The sequence below is a fragment of the Physeter macrocephalus genome, chromosome 5, assembly GCF_002837175.3.
Source record: "Physeter macrocephalus isolate SW-GA chromosome 5, ASM283717v5, whole genome shotgun sequence".
Classification (NCBI taxonomy): domain Eukaryota; kingdom Metazoa; phylum Chordata; class Mammalia; order Artiodactyla; family Physeteridae; genus Physeter; species Physeter macrocephalus.
This window is the reverse complement of record NC_041218.1, coordinates 18519119-18546509: the sequence shown is the minus strand read 5'-3', so window position 1 is coordinate 18546509 and position 27391 is coordinate 18519119. Positions and strand designations below refer to the sequence as shown.

Genomic DNA, 27391 nt, shown 5'->3' with positions numbered 1-27391 from the left:
GGAATAAATATTAGGGGAAACGTATCTAACTAGTGATATTGATTGTATAATTTCCCTAAGTAGTTCTCTGCTTCCGATGAACTAGGAAAGCCTAATACCATATATGCATGTGAAACCCTCTGCGCCTCTTCTACTTGCCTTAGCCCTTAGGTTTCTATCTAAATACACACCTGTGGGCTCCCAAGATGTGCCCAGCGTGTGGGTAGTAGGACACTAAAGCAGTTTTAGAACAAAAGAGGCGGCCTTAGAGGGTGCTGCACTGACTGTGAAGCCTCCTATCAGTTGTCAATAACACTTTTCTTCAGTGAAAGTGAACAAAAAGGAAAAAATTAAATCCAAGCAAAGAAGATATCCTGCTCCGGATTTTAGTTAGCTCTTTGGCTTATTAATGCCAAAGTCCTGGTTTGGTAACATAACTTGATTCTTCTCTGACCTTTGTGACAACATATCCACAAATAATTCATACAACATGCTGAATCTTTTCAATAAGTGTTTTCAGTACTTTCAGTTCAGTTCTTTGGATTTCTGCTTCTAAATCTTAACATGCTAATCATCAGCTGAGTAAAGAAATCTAAATATGCTAACCCACAGTCTCCAAAGGCAGTTGCTTTTGTGTAAACTTTTTAGTTTAAGCTGTTATTTGGTCATTGTAAATTATCCTCTGTAGCTATTGGACTAATGCTTTTCAGATACTTAAAAGTTTAAAAACTAGTCAGATCAGGGCTCTAAACTTAAGGAACAGAACCATCCTTTTAGAGCTCTATGGTTCAGTAAGTAGTCAAGTTCAGTGTCGATCCTTCCAAGAGGCTGGTGAAGATGGTGGACAGTTGGCAAGCTCAAGAAGTTGTCTTTGTGATGTTACAGAATCGCCTACCAGCGGAACGACGATGATGAGGAAGAGGCCGCCCGGGAACGGCGCCGCCGTGCCCGGCAGGAAAGGCTGCGGCAGAAGCAAGAGGAAGAGTCCTTGGGACAGGTGACTGACCCGGTGGAGGTCAATACCCAGAACAGGTACTGTCCTCTTCAGAAGGGAGAATTTTTCCGGTTGCTTCTTAGCCTGTCTGATGAAAGGAATGTGTTGGGCAAAGCAACCCCTTCTCAGCCCAGTTCAACTCTTTCCGTCTTTCTAGCTTGTTTAATTCATCTGTGGATATTTTAGGCGACTAACCAGATTGGACAGTCAATCTGATTTAGACATTAGGACACCAGTACTCCTTTCTCCCCAACCCCCGCATCCCGTCCCCTAAACACACCCCAGTTGAAGGATTTTATTTTCTTTTGTAATCTAGTAAATTTTTTATTTACTAAAAATCGTGGGTTATATGCTTAAATAAGGAAAACTCTTGACCTTCATTCTTTAGGGTATTGTTATCTGTTTTCTGTTATCTGTTATCTGTTAACTGAAGATGTATTTGTTTAATAGTCCTCTGTACCTACCAGTAGCAGATAATACTTGAATTTTAGAAGTAGGCATGAATTGCAAATGTCTTATTTTTCCTAATATACACCCTAAACCAGTATTCTTTGATCTCTACAATATTCAACAAGGTGCAGAATCCTGTTTAATTTAATGTAATTATTCAAACAAGCTTATGAGTTTAGTACTACATTTTTTTCCTATACCAGTCCTGGTAGAAATCAGGAAAGTCAAGAATACTTAATAAGTTCAACTTTTTCAAAAGGGGCTTTTACAAGTTCACACATACAAGGTCACACAGTGCATTACGCTAATAGTTAGTATATATCATTTATGTGACCCAAGGTATAGAAAAGATGGGGAGGGGGAATGGAGAAAAAAATAATTTTATTTTTAAATTGTGGACTGGTTAAATATAATGAAATCACCATGTAAGATCTTTTGTGTGGCTTTGGTTTTAGATTCTTTCATTTTGTGTGTGTTGGGAGGGCACTGTATTTGATAATCCCTTTCATTCAATCTGTGTAGAAAATTCTGAAGGGAAAGAGTTCTGGCCTCTTTAACGTGAATTTGAGTGGGTACACAGAGGGTTTCTGAAGGCAGTAGTGAACGTGCTGGCAGGCAGGATGATTCAATCAGGAAGCTTCTTGGTTAGGTGGAAAAACAGACTTTGTCCCTCGGTAAGTAGCTCCTGATTAGGGAGGGAGTATAGCAAAGAGGTTCTCTGGGGTTCACTACCTGGCTTTGAATCCCAGCTTGACCCTTTCTTCACTAACTGTATTTCTTCAGTCCAATGGAAGTAAAAATCATATACCTTTCTTTTAGGAATGTTGTTAAGTTTAAATGAGATGATAATACCTGTAAAATGCACAGTGCTTGCACATAGTAATTTTGACCATTATTAGGAAGATGGTAGCGGAGTCTTACAGATCAGTGCTGCATAGTCTTCACTGCCTTTTCTATTTCTGAGTTGAAGGGGATGGGAAAGAAAGAGTTCAAAAATGACATTTTAAGGCCTTTTGTGAATCTGGTTATTAGTGAGTAATCAACAATGCCTTAAAAAATTACTAGTGCCTATAGTTTTCTAGCTTTTAAAATCTTGCTTCTGCTTGTGTTTCTCTTCTTTTTTCACATTGTACTATTATTAGTTATTTCATGCATTGATTGAGTACAATATTCCTTTTTTTAGTAGCGCATATTCAGATCTGATAACATGTGATTTACCTCTGACAAACTAATTAGCCACAAGAAGAATAAGTATTCTTCTTGGGGCTAAACAACTGACTGGTACTCAACTTCTCCTGTTGATTGCTGTCCTGATTTATAAATAGCAAAGAAAGGTTCAGTAGAGTCTGTTGTTTCTTAACTCAAGAGTTCTTTAAGCCAGCTAGCATTGTGGAATTTGGGGTACCTCTTAAAAATTATTTGAATTCACTTGATCCAAATGCCTTATGTATGTAGATTTTCCCCCTTAAATTCTAAACTGTTTGCATTTTCAGAGAAATTTAATCCTTATGTGTCTAATTCATGGAGACAGTGTCTTACAGCAACAGCTGAGGCCAAGAAAGTTTAGAATCTAGCCTTTAGTCTGCCATTTCTTGTTGTTAAACGTGAAATATGTTTTTCCAAAATTAAGTGAACTTGAACTTCAAAAGGGCCAAGGTTGGTATGAACCATGAAATTTGATGGAGTTTCTAAACATTGCAAGACACGTTCTTCCAACTCTGGTCACAGTCCTAGTATCACATGACTGGTTGTTTCCTGCAGTGAAGACCAACACCCCTGGCATGGGCAGTGTCCAGCATCCTGCAATAGTGAGCACAGTGGTGGACATGCTACAGTTTGGTTTTTAGAGGTTTTTTCTTTTTTTTATAAACATCAAATTTAACTGTCCTTTGTCTACCGCAGAAAAGAAGGGCAAGAGACCCTTTATTCATGGAAATCTTGACAAAGAGTGGAGATGGTATATTTATTAGTTAGGGCAACATGAGCTGCTTTAACAATGAGTCCCCAAATTTTAGTAGTTTGATGCAGTAACACATACTAGTCCAGTGTGGGTATTTCTGACTGGTAGAACTGGTTCCCTATCTTCTTTCCTCCTGTGACTCTGTCAACTTCAGGGGCTTTGGAGTCCTCTGATCTAGCCAGTAGACAGAGATAGAAAGGGAAGAGAATGTACCTCTGCTTCTTACTTGTCCTGGTCTGGACATCTCACTTCTGCTCACATTTCATTGGAATTATTGGTCATGGGGCCCCACCTAGGTGCGAGGAAGAGGGGAGGGTGGGAAATATAATCCTTGACAGGCAATCACTTCCCTGTGACTAAGGAAAAAGGAGCATAAATTGTGGTGGACAGTTAGATGTCTCCACCATGGGGGTCACTGGCCTGAGTATAGCATCTCCGCACTATAACATACACTCCCATCCTCTCAAAGTGCTTAGTGTTCCAGCAATCCAGATCAGGAATTCCGGATGACTTGGCAACATGTGGGAACACTACATGATACAAGAGGAATTCATTTTTTCAGTTTGGTTCTTGTCTTAGTTTGAGTTCCCTGAAAGTCAGATTCTGAAACAAAGATTTGAGCACAGTTTACTTGTAACGTGATCCCAGGAAAAAGTGGTAGCAGTGTGGGGAAGTGAGACAGAGAAGGGAAGGCAACCAAATAAAGGTTTCATTACCAAGCAAATTACCACTGTGGGTATCAGGAGCTTAATTCCACCGGGGAACTCTAAGATCCACTGCGGTATAGGCACCTCAGCGCTCTCTGATTCCAAAGGTGAGGGGAGCTGAAGTATTTACACATTAATGCTCATCAATTGTTGCTGGAGGCAAAATGCCCAGGTGGCATTAATACTCAGAGCACTTCTAGTACACAGAATAGATTCCCCATGGCCAGACAAAGACCTTGGGCAAAGATTTGCATATGCTGCCAGTTGAAAGCCAGGCAGGAATGTACTAACATGGGGTTATATATGGGGAGATGTATATATCTGCTACAGTTCCCATGTAGCACAGCACATGAGTCCAGGTGACCGATTAATCAGCAAGCTGTCCTTGCTGTTGTTTCTGTTGTCCAGTGTACCCGACGAGGAGGTCAAGACGACCACCACAGACATTCAGGTGGAGGCCGACGATGAGGCTGCACTCCTGGAGCGCCTGGCCCGGCGGGAGGAAAGACGCCAGAAACGCCTTCAGGAAGCACTGGAGCGCCAGAAGGATTCTGACCCAACAATAGCAGATGCAAGTTTGTTGCTACCCAGCAGAAGAATGCAAAACAACACAGCAGAAAATGAAATGGCAGAGAAGGAAGAAAAAAGCGAAAGTCGCCGAGAAAGATACGAGATAGAGGAAACAGAAACAGTCACCAAGTCCCACCAGAAGAATGACTGGATGGATGCGGAAGAGAAAAAGGAAGAAGAAAAAGAAAAGGAGGAAGAAGAAGAAGAGAAGCCAAAGCAAGGGAGCATTGAAGAAAATCAGGTAGAGGTGGTGGCAGAAGAGAAAGCAGCAGAAACCCAGGAGGAAACAGTAATGTCATTGAAAAATGGGCAAATTGGTACAGATGAGCCTAAGACAGAAGAGGAGAGGGAAAAAGGCTCAAATGAGATTCCCCATAATGAAAAGATGGAACAGGAAGCAAGGGAAAGAGCTGAGGCAGAAAGGGCCAGGTTGGAAGCAGAAGAAAGAGAAAGAATTAAAGCCGAGCAAGAACAAAAGATAGCAGAGGAGAAAGCAAGAAAGGAAGCAGAAGAAAAAGCAGCTGCACAGGAGAGAGAAAGACGGGAGGCAAAGGAGAGGGAAAGGATTAAGGAGGAGGAGAGAAGGGCAGCAGAGGAGAGGCAGAGGGCAAAGGCAGAGGAAGAAGAGAGAGCTAAGATAGAAGAGCAAAACCGTAAGAAGCAGCTAGAAGAGAAAAAAAGGGAAATGCAAGAGAAAAAGATAAAAGGGGAAAAGGTAGAGGAGAAAACAGAAGGGAAGTGGGTCAATGAAAAGAAAGTACAAGAAGATAAACTTCAGACAGCTGTCCAAAAGAAACAGGTACAGTAAACATTTTGCACCAAATGTGTGATGCCTGCAACTTACGAGAAATGTAATGCACACCAAATTTGGGACTGAGCCCACATTCCTACAGCCCCACATGCTTGATCATTTGGCAAGCTGCTCATTTTTTTAGGTCATAGCAATGTGCAAGCATAAAGCAATCAATTGATAGCTAACTATTCCACCAACCAAATTTACTGGTACAACCAGAGAGAAGTGAATTGCTCTGTGCTTGGTTGCTATGAATACCAGAAAAAATGAATTAACCCAAAGATGACAAATGTGGTGGTGCTGCCTTGACTTATGATTCTGCACTGCATCTAAACTCATTCCTTTTAACAACTTATCTCTATCCACAGGTCTACATGAGGCAGGGGGACCATAACTCCTCACTTTATCTGTGTGTTTGGCATTTAATAAAATATGCTAAAAGTTGGGGTGGGAAACTGACATGATGAATCATGGTCAGAAATATCATCTTAAGGAGGCAAAATAACCCCCTTGGAATTAACTAGTAATAAGGGAGGGAAAGGAGCCAGTTTGGACCTTTTATAAAAAAGTGGCAAAACCCTGATTTGCCATCATGTAGACCTGAGCTTAATGTAAACTTGCAGAAAGCCATTCATCTGGGGTAGCATCAACTTAAAACTGACTGGCAATTAAGAGCACACATTTTGCGTCTTTTACCATCTGGGTGACACAAATTTATGTAGCACAAGGAAGTGTGGAAATAGGGGGTGGGGGAATATTTGTAAGCTAAGAAATATTTTTTCGTCTGTCTGCAAGGCTGCATTAAGAGCACTATACCTAACCACCACCACCGTACCACCACCATCTACCCCGCAAAAAAAAAAAAAAAGAAAAAAGAAATGCTTGTGTAACCTCCTTTCCAGAGAGAACTCTCTATCGCTAAGTCTGCATTGCACTGAAGTTGTCTTTCACTCCTGCTTCTTACAAGGGGCTCATAAACACAGCTTCCATTGAGATGATCAGGAACAAGATGCACCAGACCACACACACGATTTGTCAACACGTACTAGATGCATCACATCACGCTAGATTTCAGTGAGCACGATGGCAGGCTCGTGAGAAAAGATTTTGGTGGGAGGAAACTATCCCACGTTGCTGTTTAGAACCACTGGCACGGGGGGAATGTGAGCATTGGGACAGCCAAAGAGAAGTCACTTCACGCCACATGCAGAGTGACCTGAGCACCCTCTCACTCTTGTAAGCTAGCAAGGGCTTCTTTTAAATGAGTGACCTTACCATTCTTGAAAATCAAAAGGAAGAAGAAAGGGGGGCTAAAATGCAAGCTAAAAGAGGAAAGTCCCAAGAGGACAAACCTACCTTCAAAAAAGAAGAGGTAAATATCATTGAGAAAGAACCTAGTCATAAAGCAACAGAGAGCAGTGTTCCACAACATTTCAGGTCTGATGAAAATTGTAACCTCTAATCCAGTGTTTTTCAAGCCATGACACATGATCCACTGAATGGTGAAATCAACTTAAAGCATCTCAAAATTAGCTAAGTGTGTCAATCTGCATTTTTTAATGAAATAGAATAGAAAATATCAGACGGCATCGTGGCCAGTAAGTATTTCACTGTGATATAAATTGTCTTTATTTACTGTGGGTCACAGTCAGAAAGCTTGAAAAACACTCCTCTGATCAATCTTACCCACTTTCTACTCTCCCAAGTGCTATTTTTTTTTCCTTGAGCCATCCTACTTGCGTTTCAAATCATGAAATATTTCCAACTGGCTTTGATTAATGATTTAACTTTTCAAAGGAAAACTGCTCTCACACATCTCAGTAAAAACTCTGATGAACTGAAGATGATATTTGGTTTTCAAAAGAAAAGTTTGGCACAATGTTCTGCATTGCATTTCTGAGGCACACACAGGAGCTGGTGCCAGGGTGTTTGACTGTAGGTAAGTGAACAAGTCAGTGGACCAGAGCTGCAGAGAGAATGTCGTTATGCCCCCGACATAATTAAAATGCTACATCAGAAAGCCTGACCTTGTTTTAACCATCATGCTTATGTCAGTTCCAAGCAATCCTAAAAACTATGACAGTATTTAACAAGTTCAAAGTACTTAAACATGGTAAAATTTAAGTATCAAAGTTAAAAAGACTTGAATTACTCTGCCTGTGGGACTGAATTGTAGCTATTGAGCTCCAACTCAAATGGACTCTTGTTGCATTTCTCTGCCCATTATGGCATAGAATAAGACACAGAAAAATCCATATTTAGCAACTAGATGAGATTAAACAGGGGGATGGTTATTTTCTTAAACTTTTTCCCCTAAGATTCATGTAAAAAGTAAGAACTCCTAGTTAATGTTATGTTTATTGTGTTTACGGTATGTGTTCCTCCCTGTTTCTAATAGAACTTGTGGTGGCTTAGGAGTGAAAACTGAATGTGAACACTGCCCAGTTAAAAGCAGGAGAAAGAGTAAATACTAATAACTAGAAAATTGAATTTGGCTCTAATGAAGCAGCTAAAGAAATTGTTAAACGTGTTGGGAAACATTGTTCTCATTTTGTAACAGAAGACCACCTACAAATTCATCTCCAAAAAATGAAAATTACCTTGGGACTAAACTCAAACAGATATATCCCACATGGGTTCATCTGTAAAGCTAGTGTTTTGTGGGGAGTATCTTTAAGTACAGAAGGAAGAGGGCATGAAATCATAACTCAGTGATTAAGTTTATGTGGAGGAGGAGAGGCTGAATAACTGTTTGAATTCATCCTGATTTAATTCAGTTCACTAAGATGTGATTTGTTTTTAATGACCAAGGCATTCTGTGTTCATGTTTTGTGTCCGTGAGCTAGAAGGGGCTCATCAGCAGTCATCCAATCACCCTTTTGCCTCTTTTCAGATAAGGCCCCAGTTCAATAATGGCCATGGTATGATGATTTCAGACCTGCCTCTTTCCCTGTTTGCCCTCCAGCACATTCCAGTGTCCTAAAACTTGGCCTCTTTTTGACACAAGGACAGATTAGCTCCTCAACCCAAGCTTAAAAAAAAAAAAAAAAAAATCTGCTATTCCTGTTTTAACATTGCATACATAAATTACTAGTTGAATGACTAGATTTTTCCCCTCTCCAGCTATTTGTGTAGTTGCTTCATGTAGATAGCTTTAAATCATATTTTACATGATTTAGCCATTTTAAACGCCCTCCTCCATCCCCACCCCGCATCCCACCTTTTTGTTCCCCCCTTCAAAAAAAAGTCTTTCCTTTGAATTCAAGGAGCTACGTAGGATAGGTAAACACAAACGTCAGGTGAGCAACATTTCCAGAAGTCACTCCAATACCTTACAAAAAACCTTCTTTCTCCCACTGCAGTTTAACTCTTTGCGGTGATGCATCGCAGATGACCAGCAACCTTGAAACCTAATTTAGCTTTTTCTCTTCCCCAACTATAAAATGCCTCCTTTTAATTGTTAAAAAATTTTTTAATTGAAGTATAGTTGAAGTGCAGTGTTGTGTTAATTTCTGCTGTACAGCAAAGTGATTCAGTTATACATATGTATACATTCTTTTTTTTGATATTCTTTTCCATTACAGTTTATCATAGGATACTGAATATAGTTCCCTGTGCTGTAAAATGCCTCCCTTTAGTTCTTGACCCCAGAGCTCTTTTTTTGTTCTGGCCTCTAATAGGAAAACAGTTTCCAGCAGAACTATTCATATAATATTGAAACTGATATTCATATCACATAGGCCAAAGCCTCTCACTAAACATCAGTGCCCATGCTGATCACCTGGGAACCTTGTGAAACACAGACTCTGACTCAGTGGATCTGGGTAGAGCCTCAGCTCCCTGGTGAAATGCATGTTGTCCGTGGACCAGTAGCAAGTAGCAAGGATATCCATGTGGTAGACATTGGACTTGGAAAAGGAATTGAGGCTTCTGAATCTAACAAAAGTATATTCAACTTAGTCTGAAAAACTGTAACTTGCAACAGTTCTTATCACTATCCTGGAATCAAATGATGCAAAGCGATACAGCACAGAGACTGGCGTCTCAGTCCTTTCAGACTTGCTCACAACCTTCTGAGTGTCTCTCTGGCACAAGGGCATGTCACTGGAATTCCCACCCCACACACATACACCCATGTGTTATCCCACTGAATATTCCAGATACCCATAGTGTTATCCCAATGATCACATTTGACCAGAGCCTTTCATATGAGTATGCTGCTATTATCTGTATAGGAAGCACTTTAGCTCCTTCAGGATACGTAACCCCGTAATAATCCATCAGCATAGATTCTCTTCATGGTAACATTTTGATCTAGAGGCTCTAATGCTTTTCTGAGTGGGCTCAGAATATCCCATTAGCTCAGGTTGAATCTGCTATAGAATCCAACCCACTGTGTTTCTTAAAGTGTTATGGAATTACTTTATTTATTCATTTCCCAGAAAGAACAAATAATTTGCAGTCAGCATGATTATCATTATTTCATTGGGAATTTTTCTAAGAAAGTCTTCCAAAGAGAATATAAGCATACCATCTACCATAACTTTGCCAATAAAGGCAGAGCTTGAAAAAAAGGGATTTTTCTTCTGTTAGACATGTATTGTTTTACAAATCTATTTTATACACATTTTTGGATGGTAAATTAGATAGTACATTTTGGGAGGTATCTGGGAGATATCTCAGACTCCAAAATAGGAGAAATGAGTTAAAGAGAATTTCTCTTTGTAAGTGCTCCACAAACTATGAGATATGACTCACAATTTCTTTCATGGGTTCCCTAAAATGGGGCCCCCTCACCCTTAAATGTGTATCCCCAGATACTTCTTAACCAGGATATAAACTCCAGTCCATAGTTTCTGGAACTCTACCCAACAATGGTAGGTCAAAATGAGAAGAGACTTTGCTTGCTCCTGCCTGCCCAATGAATACTGATTTACCATCAGGCAAGGATAGTCACCAAGCAGCCTTATTAAAGCTGTAGGACAGACTAGGAGCTTCCTTCTCTTCTCTGTCGCCTCTCAGGACAAATCTGGAGCCAAGAGGGAAATGACAGGATGAAAGATTAGGAAGCGATCGTCTAGTCCACCTGTCTCTTTTTATGTACATGGAGCCAGCGTTCCAGAAAAGCTAGGTGACTTAAAATAACAGCTAGTTTGTTGACAGCAATAGAACTAAAACTCGGATTACAAAGCTCTCAGAAAGAATGGCAAAATAACAGCCCCCCTCTTCAGCATGTTCAAGGGATGTCCTAGATATATGCCCCTTGGAGAAAGATTAAAGTCTTAACTGATTAGGGCAACATGGTAGTGAATAGTCCATCGATAGTAATTTAATCAAATAATACTCAACAAAGGCAATCAGGCAAAGGACTACTGAAGGTTCATCAGTAAAGGGCAAAAAAATGTCCTCTGCTTAGTAAAACATGCACTTTGGCGGGGGTTAGGTATCTGAAGTATAACAGCTGCAAAGAGGTGAGTGATGAGGTAAGGGGAGACCATCCTGGGCAGTCCCTGAAGCCCCGAGTTCTTACGCCCAAACCCTCCTCCTTAGGTTTCTTTATAATGTTAGCGCTTTGTCACTGTTTGTCTTGAAATGAGAAATAATGAGCCTCACCTGTTTTCACACTCATTTTTTGAGAATGGGTGAGATGATAAAGTAATTTGAACTCCTTTACCCCCAAAAAAGCTATGTAAATTCAGTATACTTTGAAATAATCTGTCTCACTTACTGTGAGGAACTTGTAACACAAAACCCACACACAAAAAAATTAAAGCTAACACCTGCTCTCCATGTATCACCTTCCTCTGTCTTCCACAACAATCATAAAGCCACTTCCAGAGACTAAATTATTCCCTTCAATGGAAGTCAAAGTCAAGCCTGGAATTTTTCCTGTTCCATTCTATCTTTATTGGTTGAGATGACTACAAACATGGCCCCACAGGTCTCTGAGTCATCCCGCTAAAGGTAGGGTTATTATGTCTTCTATCCTGGGGAGCCTAGTTATTCATTTGATTAAAACACTAGGGTGGTCTTCCTCTGACATCTGCCAAAATTGGCTTGACAGATCTGGCTCAGTAGGTTTCTTATTCCCTCCTCAACACATCTGTGTCCTTCTCAAAGAAGTGCCCTTCATCCAAGAAGAAATCTGTCCAAGCAACCTGGCCATTCTCCCATCAAGGCCACACTAATACTTGCTTCTCCCAGTGGGAGCTGAAAACCACCACTCTTTTGTGGAGTTCCCAGAACACAGTAGTTTCTAAATGGTAACACCTCCACTACTTTTGAAAAATAAAACCTCAGTGAAATAAGGGATGATCTTGACCTCCTAAAATTGTGGTCAAGGTCTTTGCTCAGAGGCTAGAGGACCAGCTTATGCTCTAAGAATTTCCTCTGATTCCAACTCTACCACATCATTCTCCGGTAGTTTGTTTTACTTCTGAGTTTTCTGGCTTCCTAACGATGTTGGGTCTTATTTGGTGATACCAACCAAAACCTAATTAAGATTGTTATCATTATGTTTCTTCCTGATATGTACCATTGGTTAGATCAAAGATGAGAAGACTAAAAAGGACAAAGAAAGCAAAGAAGTTAAGAGTTTCTTGGATGGAAAGAAGGGATTTACAGAAATGAAGTCACAGAATGGAGAATTCATGACCCACAAACTTAAACACACTGAGAATACTTTCAGGTAAGAAGTTGTGACTAGTTAACAGTGACTGTGTTCATATGTGAAAAAATAATAATAATAATCAGTCTCCCCACCCTGTGCTTCCAGACAGAAATGTGCTAACAGGCAACATACTTTTGTTGTGAGGTCATTGGCCATTGTCTTACAGATACTCAGTCAGCAGGTCTGGCTATCAGTCACTAACAGGAGACCAGCAGGCATTGCTCAGACAAGGTTTGATCTGCTTTTCCCATTATTTGGCAAGGCAGATCATGCTTGGCATCCATGTTTTTGTTCGCTGATCTAATATGTTCATGTAAGATCAGTTTATTAGAAAACATTATGACTGGAGTTGTCATTGACTCATTCTCTGTATGGTCCAGCCAACTTCATAAGAGACCCTTTTCAGTACCATTTTAAAGAATGTATTTTCTAAAGGTTGTAAATAAATTGCTGCATAAAACTTAGATTTCCCTGTGGCCAAATACTTTGGAAACATTGGGTTAAACTAAATGAGTCAGATGTCTTTACCACTTTGAGAGCTCTTGATGTTAATTTGCCTTGGGATTCTCTAAGAGGGAGGAAGAGGGCATGCAACTAATGCTCCAGTTTGGAAAACCCTCTTGCAGAGCTTCAGCTTCCCCTCTTTATCCCCTCCCTATCATGGCGATTGATTTTAGGACAGATAGACAAGTATATGCAGGCAAATCCTCACTTCTAGGTACGTTGACTATGGAGAGCCCCCCATCAGCTTTGTAGAAGGACTCAAGTTGCAGAAGCCTGCCATGGACACCTGGCTACCTAACTCTCTGTGCCCCATTCCTACACACACACTCCCTCCAACCGCTAGTGCCAAATTCCAATCTCTGTTATGTCACTGGCTGCTGTGCCAGGTGTTCTGGAAAAGTCTTGGGTCTCTGTAACATGGATTCCCATGGGGTTGTTCTTTGGCAGCCACCTTGCCTGTAGATCCTGTTTGTCGGAACACTTCAAAGAAGAAAGTTCCAAGTAGGTATTGTATAGAAGTCAGACTGCTCCTTACACCAAAGCATGTGTAATATCCAGAAGCAAAGGGAACTACTAAGGATGGACATTTCCAGCCGCTCTAAGATGTTATGTAAATATAGTTGTTTCCAAACAATTTTTCTACACAAAAATTTGAGCAGAAACCTAGTCACAATTATCCAAAAGAGAGCCAAAAGCACATGGAAGAAAAGGTGTGTATTCAAAGACTAAATAAAGTGTGAAGGAGTGAGAAGGGTAGAACCTATAGATGTTACTTGGGATTGGCAAGAAAGTAGATGTAAAAATGAAGTTTATTAGGAATTCATAGAAAATCTAGAAATCAAGTTTGATTCAGGCTGATAAGCTGAGTGCAGAGCTTGCTGAAGTGCCAGTAGTTTAATGTGTTAAAGCCCTAGAACAGTGTCAGGTTCATAAAAAGTGTTCAAAGGATATTACCTAATAATATTATTGTTTAATTACTTGACAGTTTAAAACATGTGTTGTAGATAAGAGTACAATTTTGTTAAGAGAAATAACATTAAAAAAATCTGTCAGTAGAAAGAAGTTTGGTTAACAATTGGCAAACTTGTCAACCAGCTTCAGTCAGAGCTCAAATTAATAATTAACATGCCCATTGTTTGAAAATCCAGATAACTGGGTAACTCAAAGAGAGAAGTCACAAGGGATGGCAACAGATTAAGCAGTGAGAACCCGTAAATGGGACTCTTGCTTTAATTTTTCTATGTCTGGGCAGAAAAAAAATGAAAGAAGCTGCCACCATATTGTTAGTTTTTGTTTAGCTGCCAACATACTTTAGTTTTAGTTTCAGTTAGAAGTTGATGCCGATAGAAGCAGAGACGCCTCACCTTACAACGCCTCCATATGGTTGTAAGGTGAGGAGCCAGGGAGGGAGTAAGAGCCTCTATTTACCTTAGCTTAGTGCCTAATAGTCTAACTGAAAACAAGCTGTGTTCATGGTGAAAGGTCTGATGTTCATCTCAACTTTCACCTAGTGAAGCCAAGGATAGAGGAAAGAACCTTCGGGAAGAAATTTCCATATTGGTGCTACCCTAATGCTGAGGGCATGCCTGCATATCTGAGCAGAGGTGATGTGGACAGAACTCTTGTTCCTGTTTTGAGCATAGCTCCTTTTGTTTGATTTAATTACTGTTCCCTTTGATAGACCCATTTCCTTAGAGCTAAATTGTTTTCTCTAAAACGTGACATGAAAATCTCAATTTAAGGAGCAAGTTAAGTACCCATCACCCAGGGAAACCACCAGTAACATGTTTTCCAGTTGCTCTCTATGTATATACATTCAAAACACACACACACACACACACACACATATACATATAGTATGTATATGTGTATATAATTATAAATCTCTATTTTAAAGTGATTCTTGCTTTGTGCATAGCAATGTATCTTAGCTAGCCTTCTATACCAGTGAATATAAGCCTACAGTTAAAGTTAGAGTGTGCCACTGGGTGGATGGGTCATGAGTTATTTAACCAGAGTCCCTAATGATGGGCATTTGAATGCCCAATTTAAAGACTGAGTGACACCTAGTGGAATCCAGAGAAGTTTCTCTAGGCGTGTGTTAGCCAGTCCTACCAAACACTAACATGATGAACACAAAGAGAGAGCAAACTCATCTCTGAAGCTGGAGAGACTTTAACTGAAAGGGGAGAGTCCCTCTCTGGAGTCACAGGCCTGTGGGCCTTTAAGACTGAAAAAGCAATACCAAGTTTTAAGGGACGCTCTAACCTTGAATGAGTTAAAAATAAAAGTTCATCTTTAACCATCAAGAACCTAGCACAATATTTTTTAACTTTTTAACCTCAACTTCTAGTAAGAAATTTTACATCATAACCCATTACACATCTACATATATATTTATAACTGAAACAAGCACATCAAGAAATGGTCTTGTCCCTTGTTCCATGCAATGCCCTCTGGTGTTTTCTAGTTCATTTTTTAAATGCTAATTACAGTCCACTAAATAGATTTTCCAACCTGCAGCTTGAAAAGCATAGTCCTAAAGGATATAGTTTATTCAGAGCTACCTCATTATTTTAAAAGCATGAGACGTACACATTTGATCAATATTGGTAACTGTGTAATCTTGAACTCATTTTCTGTTTTATTCTTCTTGCTTCATAGCTAGAAACACTGTGCCATTCTCTATATGGAATAAATGATACTAGACCGTAGTAATTCATCTGTTACAAAAGTGTCAGAAATGGGCTACCTGTGTTCAGATACAGTTAAGAATGCCCTCACTACTTGTTAATGAGTATTTAAACAAGATTTCTTCTTTTTGTGGCTGAATGATATTCCATTGTATGTATTTTTACCACGTTTTCTTTATACATTCATCCATCAGTGGAACTTGGGTTGTTTCCATACCTTGGCTACTGTCAATTATGCTGCACGACCATGGGGGTGCATGTATCTTTTTGAGTCACTGTTTTTATTTTCTTTGAATAAATACCCAGAAGTGGAATTGCTGGGTCATATGGCAGTTCTACTTTTAATTTTTTGAGGAGCCTCCATAGAGGCTGCATCAATTTACAATCCCACCAACAGTGCTTATTTGCCCCCATTGTACAGTCAAGGAAACCCAGGGTAAGTGGTAGAGCAAGGACTCAGATTCAGACCTGGAGGTTCCAGGTGGACCCCAACTTACCCCTTGGACAGGCGTGAGGATCCACTGTCCAGGGCGGGCAGTGGGGATTTCGGTGTGGGCTGCAAAGCCTGCAGACCCACGTCCCCTCCCTAAGGCGGGAGGAGGGGAGCTGCAAGGCAGACGTGTGTCCCACTCCTTTGCAGCCGCCCTGGAGGGAGGACCAGCGAGGCCAAGGAGGCTGAAGGTGCTTCCCAAGTGGAAGCCGGCAAGCGGCTGGAGGAGCTGCGCCGCCGCCGCGGGGAAACAGAAAGCGAGGAGTTCGAGAAGCTCAAGCAAAAGCAGCAGGAGGCAGCCTTGGAGCTGGAGGAGCTGAAGAAGAAGAGGGAGGAGCGAAGGAAGGTCCTGGAGGAGGAGGAGCAGAGGAGGAAGCAGGAGGAAGCAGAGCGAAAAGTCAGAGAGGAGGTAAGGCGGGTGCAGCGTGGCCCGTCAGGCGCCTTATCTTACCCAAGCCCCTGAGGACGTGTCTCTGGTGACCCTTCCAGCCCGGAAATAGTTTCTTCCCAGGTGAACTGCTGCTGCTCTTTTGAACATGAATTCTTACAAATACATTTGAAGATTAATCAGCTTGCTGTGTGCTAGGCATGGTTCCAGAACTTTTATCCACATTGGTTTATGCAATTCTAAGAACTCTCTGATATGGGTAGTCTTCTCATCCCCATTTTACAGATCAGGAAGCTGAGGCACAGAGAGGTTTTTGTAACTTTCCCCAGGTCCCACTTGTCTTAATCCATGACCCTGTAATGTCCCTCAATAAAGAACAGTTAGCAGAGAAGGATGAAAACGTCTGTAGGTTGGTTACAAGAACCGAGTCACATGATCATGATAGTTGTTTTTTGATATTTGAAGAGGTTTTATAGAGAAGATTTTCAAAAATAGTTTTTGGGGTGTTTTAAGTGGAAGAGTAAGTAACTAGATTTTCACAGGCAGTGACAGTATTGTTCGTTACTGTATACCCAGCACCCAGCCCAGCGCCAGGCACGTAGCAGCAACCCTGTAATTATGAACAGATGAATTTGTTCTGTCTTTTTAAACAGAACTGAAAACAAGAGATAAAGTTACAAGAAGGCAAATTTTGAAAACTGAACAAGTGCTTAACCAACTACTGTAAGCATTGCTACAGTTTACAAGGTGCATTTTTTTCCTTTCATCCTGAGGTACATTATTCTCATTTTATAGACAAAGAAGTGGGAATCAAATAGTTTGAGTAACCTGTGTGAAGTTAACTTGACTAATAAGTGATAGAATTGGTACTGAGACCCAGCTTCTCCAACTCAGCCTAGAGCTTTTCCCACAAATCTTTGGAGATAGTGATCTCCCATCATTCAAAAATAGGTAAAAAGACTTTAGATGACTTTCCAGCATGGATCCTGTACAAACATTCCCTGAACTGTGGAAAGTTTGGATAAATTATTTCAAGGTCTCTTTCAACTCCAGCTCTTAATGAGCCAATGATGTTTGGTTAGGAAGTAATTGGGATGATAGCGCTTTAGAATCAGACACTCTGCCACTGGCAAGCTGGGACCTTGGGAGAGTCACTGGACTACTCTGAGACGGCTTTTCCTTAACTGTGAACTATCTACTTTCAGGATTGTGGCGATGATTAAACCATTGTATTCAGGGTGCCTTGTACATAATAGGCACTCAGGAAGTCATAGTTATCATGATTGTTATTATTGTTCTCTAGAGGAGCAGAATATCAATGAAAGCAGAAGAGAAACGTGAACTCTGAGAAGTGGATCGGACCTAGGAGATGATTTGGTCTAACCTCCTACCGAGCACTGTGTCTTCGTTCTGGCCGCTGTAACAAACTGCCATAGACTGGGTGGCTGATAAGCAATCGAAATTTATTTCTCATAGTTGTGAGGCTAGGAAGTCCAAGATCAAAGTCCAGCAAATTCTCTGTCTAGTTAGACCTCACTTCCCAGTTCACAGATGGCAGTCTTCTCACTGTGTCCTCACAGAGCAGAAGGGGTAAGAGAGCTCCCTGGGGCCTCTTTTGCAAGCGCACCATCCATTCATAAAGGTTCACTCTCATGAGCTAATCACCTCCCCAAAGCCCCGCCTCCTAATACCATCACTTTGGGGGGTTAGGATTTCACCATATGGATTTTGGGGGGACACAAATATTCAGTCTGTAACACACAGGATCTTTCTGCAAGAGATGAACATCCGGTTCCTGCTTGAGAACATCCAATTTGAAAACTACAAAGACTACATAAATCTCTCAGAAAATTGTTCATAGAGGTTATGCAGCTTGATGAGAAGACAGGGGAGAGTATTTTAGGCCAGGAGTGAAGGCACAGAGGGGCTAATGAGACAGATTGTAAACATCTGCGATTTCACCACTAGGGTGCAATATCTACACCATTTCAGGTTTGTCAAACCATCTAAAATAATCTACTCAACTGAGGTGGGGACAACCATGAAATCGTATCTTGTACAATTTAGTAAATATAGTAACATACATTTGTATAACGTTGCACATAAATCATCTCATTTGTCTTCGCAGCTCTCCTAGGAGGCAGGCAGAAGGGATTCTTACTTTACATGCACAAAATGGAAGGTCAGTCTTAGATGACTTGACAGGATGATGATGACATGATGATTGTCATACTGAGCACTGGTCTAAGCATTTTACATGGGCTTTCTCATTTAGTCCTTGGTAAAGCCCTAGTCCGTGGCTATTATTATTATCCCCATTTTACAGATGAGGAAACCTAGGCACAGAGCAGGTAAGTAACATGGCCAAGGTCGCACAGTTGAGAAGGGGCAGCGCAGAGTGCTTGCCGACAGTTAGACTCACAAGCTCAGGCTTAACCTCTGGTGCCACCCTTGAGGAAGGGATAGCATCCTTTCTAGAACCTGGGTCTTCTTCCTCTGGGACTATGCTTTCCCCTACAGCACTCTTTCCTTTTGTCTTGAAGCTGATATTGACGTCTTTGTTATTTGCTCTTTCTCTCTTAGGAAGAGAAGAGGAGGCTAAAGGAAGAGATTGAAAGGCGAAGGGCAGAAGCTGCTGAGAAACGCCAGAAGATGCCAGAAGATGGCTTATCAGACGACAAGAAGCCCTTCAAGTGTTTCACTCCTAAAGGTTCATCTCTCAAGGTATTTTTTTCCCCAGAAAACCTTCTTATAATATGTCTATTAAAATATAATAGAAATGTGATTTTAGCCCCTGATTTAGTTATTGATTATTCGATGTTTTGCTTCATTTATCTTTTTGCTCCTTCTTTCAGCAATTTCACAGCTTCTTTTTTTTTTTTTCAAGATATAGAAAAGAGAGAAATAAAGTGGAGAAATTTTTGTCTGTTGTTTATATTAGATCTTTGGTATACATTAAAAAGACCTTTGGTGATTATCTCTGGATCTCACTGACCCACGCCCTCCACATGCCTTATTACTTTGAGCAAATAAAAATGGAAACGTTTAAACTTTATAAAGTGGGCAAATATATTTTAAAGGTTTAAGCTGCTTTTCAGGCTAATGTTCATTTTTTTCCTTTGTCATTATTAAGAGCAGCACAGCTGGAAATGGTACATGTCAAATTTTAAAGCTGTTACCATGGGAGGAGATGAAATGTGACTCTCTGATAGGCTCCTTTGCCAGGATGAGTTTGGTCCGACTACTGCCTTCATAGAGCATAATTCCTAGTGACTTGGAAGTGCTGCTGAAAGAGAAGAGAATGAGCAGGAAGGAGCTGACTCAGGGAGATGATGGGATGGTTGCCATGGAGGAACAAGAGCGCAGACTCAAATACATATTTTTGCTTATACAGTTAGCATGTTTTGAGTACCTGGCACAGTGAAAATACTCAACAAGTATTTATTGAATGAATGCATGAGTGAATGAATCTTCAGGGATTGGAACTTTGAGCAGTTTTGATTTTATCCTCATTTTCCTTCAACCTCGCTAGGCTACAAAGCACTGACAACAGGTAAAGCCCGTATAGAATCATAGCCAGGCGCCAGCTGGTTAATGTGTGCATCTATCATTGTGTGTGAGGTCTAATGTCCACACTAAAATGATCCAAAGCCAGTTACTTACGTTTTACAGTTATTACCTGTTTCACATGAAAAACAGTATGTTTTATCCCTAGATAACTTCACTTAGTCTTTAGAATGGTCTGGGTCCCAGTCCACCCTAGTTCTAACTCCTCCCAAATAAACTCCTTATACTTGAACCCTCGTCTTAAGAGCGGCTTCAGGGGGAATCCCAACTAAACCACAGGGGGATTTTCTTATTTAATGTTTGATATTTATAACAAATCTAATGTGCGCTATGTGCTATGAAGGCGAGAAGCACCAAGCGAGGTCCCTGCCCCTCGGGCACTAATATAATTGACCGCCTCAGGAGAATTCAAGAATTGCAAAGGTAATGAAGTGCAGACCACCAGCTCAGCGAGGTCTCTGAGTGGAGCAGAAAGAGGAGAGAGGCTTTGTTGAGTAGGTGAGCTTCATTTACGGATCTGAAATCTGAATTTCATAGAATCTTCCTATGTCACAAAATATTCTTTTGATTTTTTTCCAACCATTTAACAATGTAAAATGTTCTTAGCTTTTGGGTGGGTGGAGGACATGGGCAGATGGGCCATAGTTTGCCTACCCCTGCTGTAGGAGAAAGAAGAGAAAGGCAGGCCCTGCTCAGGTCAGGCCATCCCTGTGCCGGCACCGGGTCCCTCCTCAGCCGGGCTCCTTTGATTCCTGGCTCATCAATAATTAAAGAAAACCATGTTCTCTCTCTTTCAACCTTCCTTCAAATGCCACGCAAGCTAAGCTCTCCTTGAACTGTCTTGGGAACATGAGGAAAGTAGTAGTCATCTAGACTTCGAATTGGTACTCTTTTTTCTTCCGAACAAACCGCAACCCATCCTCCTGCAAACATCTGTCTACCTAGTTTCCAACTTAACTTCTCTAGTGTTTCCATCAACCAGACTCCTGGGTTCCCAGAAAGCCATTTGTCTACTCACTCTGGTAGAGAGGCACGTGTGAGCAATCAAAGCTGTACGTAGAAAAGAAAAAACACATTTTTAATTTCTGTGAAACAGAGACATGCTTTCAAGAACAGACAGTCTAGTGCTTTTCTCCATAGTATGTGCCTTGAAGAACCTGCTGTGGCTCTTGTGTTAGAACTTAATTTCATGTCCTACAATTGAATTCCTGCAACTATGGATACTCTTGGCCCTGCAACTTTTATAAATGGTCACAAGCTAACATTGTCAAATGCCAGTGGGAGGAGAGACATTTGATATTTGACCTCAAGATATTATCAACTGGTGTATTTTGTTAATTTCTCATGACTTATATTCCTTGTCTGAGAAGATCAGAACCTGGTTTCTCATAGTTAAATTATGCTAGCAGTGAATGATTTTTCTTACATAAGACATGCAAAGAATAGGTTTTAAGTAAATTAAATTTAGAATTTTGTTTTTATTATTATTGTTTTCATATACTGGTGGTGGAAGGAGTGTGGAGTAAGGAGAGCGCCCGTTTGCTGAAATGTGTGGGGTTTTCCCCTGAGTTTTACTGGGACAACACTGCCACCTCTTGGTCTTCAGAAGAACCAATTTCCCCCTTTAAACTCCTTACGCAGGAGATTTAATTTACAAATTTAGTACAAATTGTTACATTACCCAGAGTCACTAAGGGGAGGAATTTTCCAACAAGAGTACATCAGTAATGGATGGTAAATCCTGATAAAATGTGATAATGAAGTCAAGCTGTATTGAATATTGTAGATACAAAAGGAGAAGGTAGAGTCTGAGAGCCTCTGTAATGTCAACAAATGTGATGGCCAAGGTTAAGAAGATGATCCCCGAGTCAGAACGATGCTAGAGGTGCTACAAAGAACAAGTCTCATCTCTGCCTCCCCTCTCCACCGGCCTTCCCCCACGCTGAACGTTTCTCCATTCTTCAGTCCCACCACTCTACATGCATCTTGGTTCCCCAAATCTCTGTATATGTGTTTGCTCTGCTAGAAATGTCCTCTCCCCTCTAACTCATGCACTCCCACCCTCACTTTCATGAACTCATTTATAGAGCTGTGTGAACTATAAACTACAAATCTCAGCTCAAATACCAGAACATCTGAAAAGCCTTCTCAAACTCCCCCATTTTCTTATCTTTAATATGGTACCTACCACTGAATTTAAAATTTTTCATTTATGTGTTCTACTAGTCTCCCCTACTGACTCCTTAAAGAATTGGAACCCTGTCTTACACATCGTTGGGTGTTCAACTTTATATAATAGGTACTCACATGTAATTTATTGGTTGGTTGGTTGTTTGACTGACAGGTTGGCAGGGTTAAATCAGGATGGATAGATGGGTGAATAATATTAAAAGTGCCAGCGCATTGCGTGGTTCTAATGTGTTTTACCTCATTCAACTGGGAACTTTTTCTCCAGAAATGCACTTCTAAGTTTATGTTAAAATCAGAAAAATAAGATTTAAGACCCTTTACATCTCATAAACTCAGGGATACCTATAGCATTCTATTGCATAAAGTTTTATGTTTAATGCGTTTGATTTTATCTTTGTAAGAAATCACTGGAAAGGATGAAGTGCCCTAACTAACATCTTTAAAAGTATTATTCGACTGATATTAGGAGTGAAGCATGTTTTCCAAAAAGCTTAAGGGTATTTATTACTAATCCATGAGTCCCAGGCCAACAGTCCAGAAAAAGCCGTGACATCTTAAAGATTGTAGGGGACGGTCAACCACACCAGCCTAGGGTAGCTGTAGCCTAGTAGATTCCTTGGATGCCCTGAACAGGGCAGAAGATGGACCTGTGTGCTTTGCACATGCAGTCATATGCAAAGAAGCTTTTACTAGTTGCTGATGATAGGTGATGCGTGGCAGAGGACATTTCTAGCCTGGAGTTGGGTATCGTGAGGAGTCAACAAATATTTGCTGACTTATAAAGAACATCCGGATTTGAGTGACGCAGTTTCAGTAAAATATAATGTTTGATTTAGCAGCTTTAGTTGTAGCAAAATTTCTGGCTTTTAAAAAAAGAATTTATTAAAAGTGACTAAACTGCCCATCGGTGTATGTCCATAGCGGTTTCTCTGGGCTTATTTGCTTATTTCCCACTTGGACTAATAGGGCCTTCATGAGAGGCCTCAGCCATTCCCAATGAGCTGTGCCCCAGTTTCACTCATCCCCACCCCCCATCTCCTATACTCAGGGCAAATTCAGTTCAGCAATAGGTTTGACAGCTATCAAATTAGAAAATCAGGCTAAACAGTAAGTGAATAGTTCACAGTTCCTGGTTACCTTTCTTATATATATAAATATCAAATCGTTATGTTGTATACCTAAAACTAATGTAATGTAATATGTCATTTACACCTCAATAAAAAATAATGGAAAAAAATTTCAAGTACATCAGAAAGCAAAAAAAAAAATTGTTTTAGTCTTGAAATGTAATTATTTTGCCCTGGATTTATATTATTTCAGAGGCATTTTAATTCCATTTTGTCTAGTCTTTGTCTCCAGAACTTCATATTTCTCTATCTTCTGCCAGTCCTGCCTTCGTCTCCCAAACCTCATTATCAAATACCTTGTACGTAGTTTTCGCCTCTAGCAGGGGTGCTGTGCACAGCACCCTCATACTCTTTGACACTCTTTGGTACTTTTATTCCCCAGGTTCAGGGAAGATAGTAGTATGGGCTGAGAAACACTGTTTATAAACTGAAAATATTAACTGGTTTTATTTTTGTCCAATTCCTAGATAGAAGAGCGAGCGGAATTTTTGAATAAGTCTGTGCAGAAAAGGTAATACGGTTGATTGTTGAATTGAAACTCATAGCCATTATCTGTATGGAAAAATTCTCTTGTTTTTACGTATGTATGTGTGTGTTTGTTTACTTAGCAGTGGTGTTAAATCAACTCACCAAGCAGCAGTAGTCTCCAAGATTGACAGCAGACTGGAGCAATACACCAGTGCAATTGAGGTGAGAGATGTCCTCAGAGTTATGGTCAAACAGAAATCAACTCTGATTATATAAATAATCATAGAAACAGGACAATAATCAAGTCCAGTAGTGTTAGCGTGTTAATGATGTTTTATAACTAGTTAGAGAGAAAACAATAATAAAGACACATTATAGAAGAGGTTTAAATAAATTATTGTTTACTACTTTCCACCTGTATTCTTTAGTGAAGGTGTTACTTTTTTTTAATGAATGAGTTTATTGTTATTTAAATATATTACTTATGTGTTCACAAGTGTATCTTCAATATTCTTAATTCCTTATAAAAGGTGTTCCCATATATAGTTTAAACAGGTCCCTTACAACCATGATTAGTCCTCTTTTATCTATAAAAACTTTTATTATCAAATAAATTGGTAGTATAAATTAATATAAAGATGATAGCCAGCTGGAATTTAATGCATTTCAAGTTGATTGTTTTATATATGAAGGATCATAGTTTTATGCTTCTGTCTAATCCAACATTTTTTCCACCCAGTTGACCTAGGGGTGTCACTCTATTCAGAAATAATGTACTATATTTCCAAGTACCAAAGCACTAAGAGGGTAGGGTGCCATTGATCAAGATGTGATCCTGGTTTTTTTCTCCTTTGTGTAGACTTTAGTCAGTGGTTTTAGTTGCCTGCTATGAAGTAACTGGATCGGTTTGATTTGATTTCTCCTCTCCTTTGTACTGCAGAGTGGAGATACCTATAAAGTAGCTCATAACAAATGATAAGAGGGAATAAGAGAGAGAGAGGTCTGGATGATTTATCAAGTGAATAATCAAGTCTTAACATTCAAGAGGAGATTTTCAGAAGATTAAATGGCCACTAAATTATAAGACAAATTGCAGATAGTTATTTTCTGTGGTTGAATTGATCACAGCTCTAACAGGGTTAGTGAAGCCAAAACTGTGGCTTCAGGTTTCACATAGTCCAGCAATGGTGCCACTCACCCTGGCTGCCCACCTTGATGACACATGCCACAGGCCCCAAAGCAGGACCAGGAGAGAAACTGCATGATTTGGGGTACGCCCATCCCTACTGCTGGAAAAGTATCTTGAAGGCACACCTTTCTTTTTACACCCATTCATTCCTCCTTCCAATCTCCATGCGTTGGTCTCTCAGTCTTTCAGTCTTTTAGCACACCCCCGTCTCTGGTCCTTGGCATGTACTGTTAGCTCTGTGTGGAACGGTGTTTTCTCCTTCCTTCACCAGACTCTTTCAAGTCTTCCATCAGATCTGGCTTTGAATGTCACATCTTCAGAGTAGCCTTCTTTGCCCCCCTAAACTAAGTACCATTGTCCTATCGTGTGCTCTCTTGGCGTGCTTACGGCACGACACTCGTCTTTCATAGCACTTACTGCAATGTGAAATAAGAGTGTATAACTAGTTACTGTCTCTCCTATTAATGTCAGTCCACTGCAGCTTACAGAGTGGACTGTCTTGCGTACCACCACGTCCCCAGAGCCTAGCACAGTGCCCTGCACACAGCAGGCACTCAAGAAGTGTCTGTTGTAGCAATGAAGTAGCATATCACCTTAACAAGAAATGGAGTCCCAATGAAAAGCATATTTCACTTTCGAAAGATCCTCTGAAGGAGATACAATGGTTTATTTGGAGGTAGAGATGTCATCAGAATGTACTTTCACAACAGAAATTATGACTCTCATTTTTGGTGAAGCCATTTACACAGTGAATTTGTTAAGTGATAGTGTTGAAGAAGACAAGCTTACTATAGTTTTACGAGCGCAAACTTACCAGCACCAATCCTAAAAATAATTCACATACTTCAGGGAACAAAAACTGCAAAACCTACGAAGCCAGCAGCCTCGGACCTTCCTGTTCCTGCCGAAGGTGTCCGCAACATCAAGAGCATGTGGGAGAAAGGCAATGTGTTCTCATCACCCACTGCATCAGGCACGCCAAATAAGGTGAGCAGAGGATTGCCATCTTTTAATTTTGGAGGTTGGGTTTTTCTTTTTTTCTTTTTTCTTTCTTTCTTTTTTTTTTTTTTTTTTTTTTAGGAATCACATAGTTAATTACAAAAGCAGTGAAAAAGGTATAATTCTTACTTTCTTTTGCAATGACCAAAAAGCAAGCTCAGGAAAAATGTGTTCCTGAGGCTAATAGACTATGCACTGTGTTCTGGCCACAGGCCTCTAAATACAGTTCCCGGAGTTAATCACTGACCTTGGGGTTGGGGGTAGGAGAAGTGCAGGGGGAAGAACACCAGATAACATACTCTTTAAGTATCAGGTTTAAGGTTTATTTTTGTCAAAATATTTAACATAATGATTAATAATTGATCAGTGTTATGTGAAATAATACTGGATAATATTTTGAGGTTGCTTTGAAATTTTCTTTCCAGGTAGGTTTTTTTTTTTTTTTCCTTTAATATTAGATGCTTGGCCTTTTGTAGGAAACAGCCGGCTTAAAGGTGGGGGTCTCCAGCCGCATCAATGAATGGCTAACCAAAACCCCAGATGGAAACAAGTCACCTGCTCCCAAACCTTCTGTAAGTAGCTCCAGGTTCTTCTGAATTTCTCTCATAGCTCAGCTTCCAGCAACAGAAGAAAACAGGCTGTTGGTCTATTTGCCTGGGAAAAACAAGGCCCCTGTTCTTGGTCGTGACTGCTGAATAACAAACAAGGAGGGCTTCAGATTGCGAGGGAACAGTCCCAAGCACTATAATCACCCAGAAGGTAAAATGGGACCATCACCTCTCCACCCAGAAGGTTGAGGCAGTTCACATTTACACTCTTAACTGGTCTGCATGTTTAGCTTCTATTCTGTAAATTACAGATAGGAATTTGAAAATGAAAATGTCAAATTATCTTGGCCATTTCTCTGTCAAGAGCACCTCTAGACTTATTCCCAAAAGAATGTGTATGTTGGCTATTTGAACCCATGTTTTCTAATTTGCCTAATTTCTGTAACTTAACACAAAAATACAGTTACTGGGTAGTTGTTGAAATAATTGCTGTAATTTTCTTGTCAACACTTCCAAAGGGAAGCCATTTTTAAAAAAAACAACCGTAAAACGAGAAACTATAAAAACTGGTTATGAATGTTATTTTTGGAAATTTAAAATGTTCTTATTAAGTGTGGCTATCTTACTATAAAAATATTCTTTTAACCTTTTCATTGACTGTATTTGGTCATTGCCTTGCATTTATCCTTATAATCAAAAACCTTATTAAGCTCCCTACTGTATACTGGTGAACTTTCTCTGTCAAGTTGGCTTTTATACCTTTGTTGGTGCCCAAGGCAGCAAAAGCTCAACTGTCACAACTGCCCCATTCCAGAGGTAGAAGAACAGCTTTCCAAATCCTAGGCCTCTGCACTGTTGAGCATTTAGTGGCATCCCTTTGCTCTATATTTAATCTCCAAATTCACTAAAGTTTTATCACTTTTCCAATTTAAAAAGAAAAGAATGGAAATATTTCCATACTTTTCTTGGATATAATTCCTCGTAGTCAGTTAATATTCAGCTTGAGATTCTCTGCATACGGGCCTCACAAGAGGTATAAAACTAATGTAAACCCAATTTACAATTGGACAGTCTTAATATATTGAAAGGAAAATCTTTTTCCTCT

General features: G+C 40.2%; 1 protein-coding gene across 11 annotated transcripts in view; it reads left to right on the top strand.

The window, feature by feature from the left end:
- The window catches only part of CALD1 (caldesmon 1), a 181484-nt gene that overhangs the window by 144703 nt on the left and 9390 nt on the right, over positions 1 to 27391 (top strand). For 5 of the 11 annotated variants that reach the window (XM_028489717.2, XM_028489719.2, XM_028489718.2 and 2 more), the window contains exons 3-12: positions 865 to 1011; positions 4499 to 5459; positions 6748 to 6825; positions 11999 to 12141; positions 15961 to 16219; positions 18782 to 18922; positions 23550 to 23593; positions 23691 to 23772; positions 25589 to 25726; positions 26215 to 26310. In XM_028489717.2, the coding sequence (XP_028345518.1) occupies positions 865 to 1011; positions 4499 to 5459; positions 6748 to 6825; positions 11999 to 12141; positions 15961 to 16219; positions 18782 to 18922; positions 23550 to 23593; positions 23691 to 23772; positions 25589 to 25726; positions 26215 to 26310 (2089 nt within the window). The remainder of the gene's footprint in view (positions 1 to 864; positions 1012 to 4498; positions 5460 to 6747; positions 6826 to 11998; positions 12142 to 15960; positions 16220 to 18781; positions 18923 to 23549; positions 23594 to 23690; positions 23773 to 25588; positions 25727 to 26214; positions 26311 to 27391) is intronic. The other 6 variants (XM_024127133.2, XM_007106182.3, XM_007106184.3 and 3 more) reach the window with 4 other exon arrangements.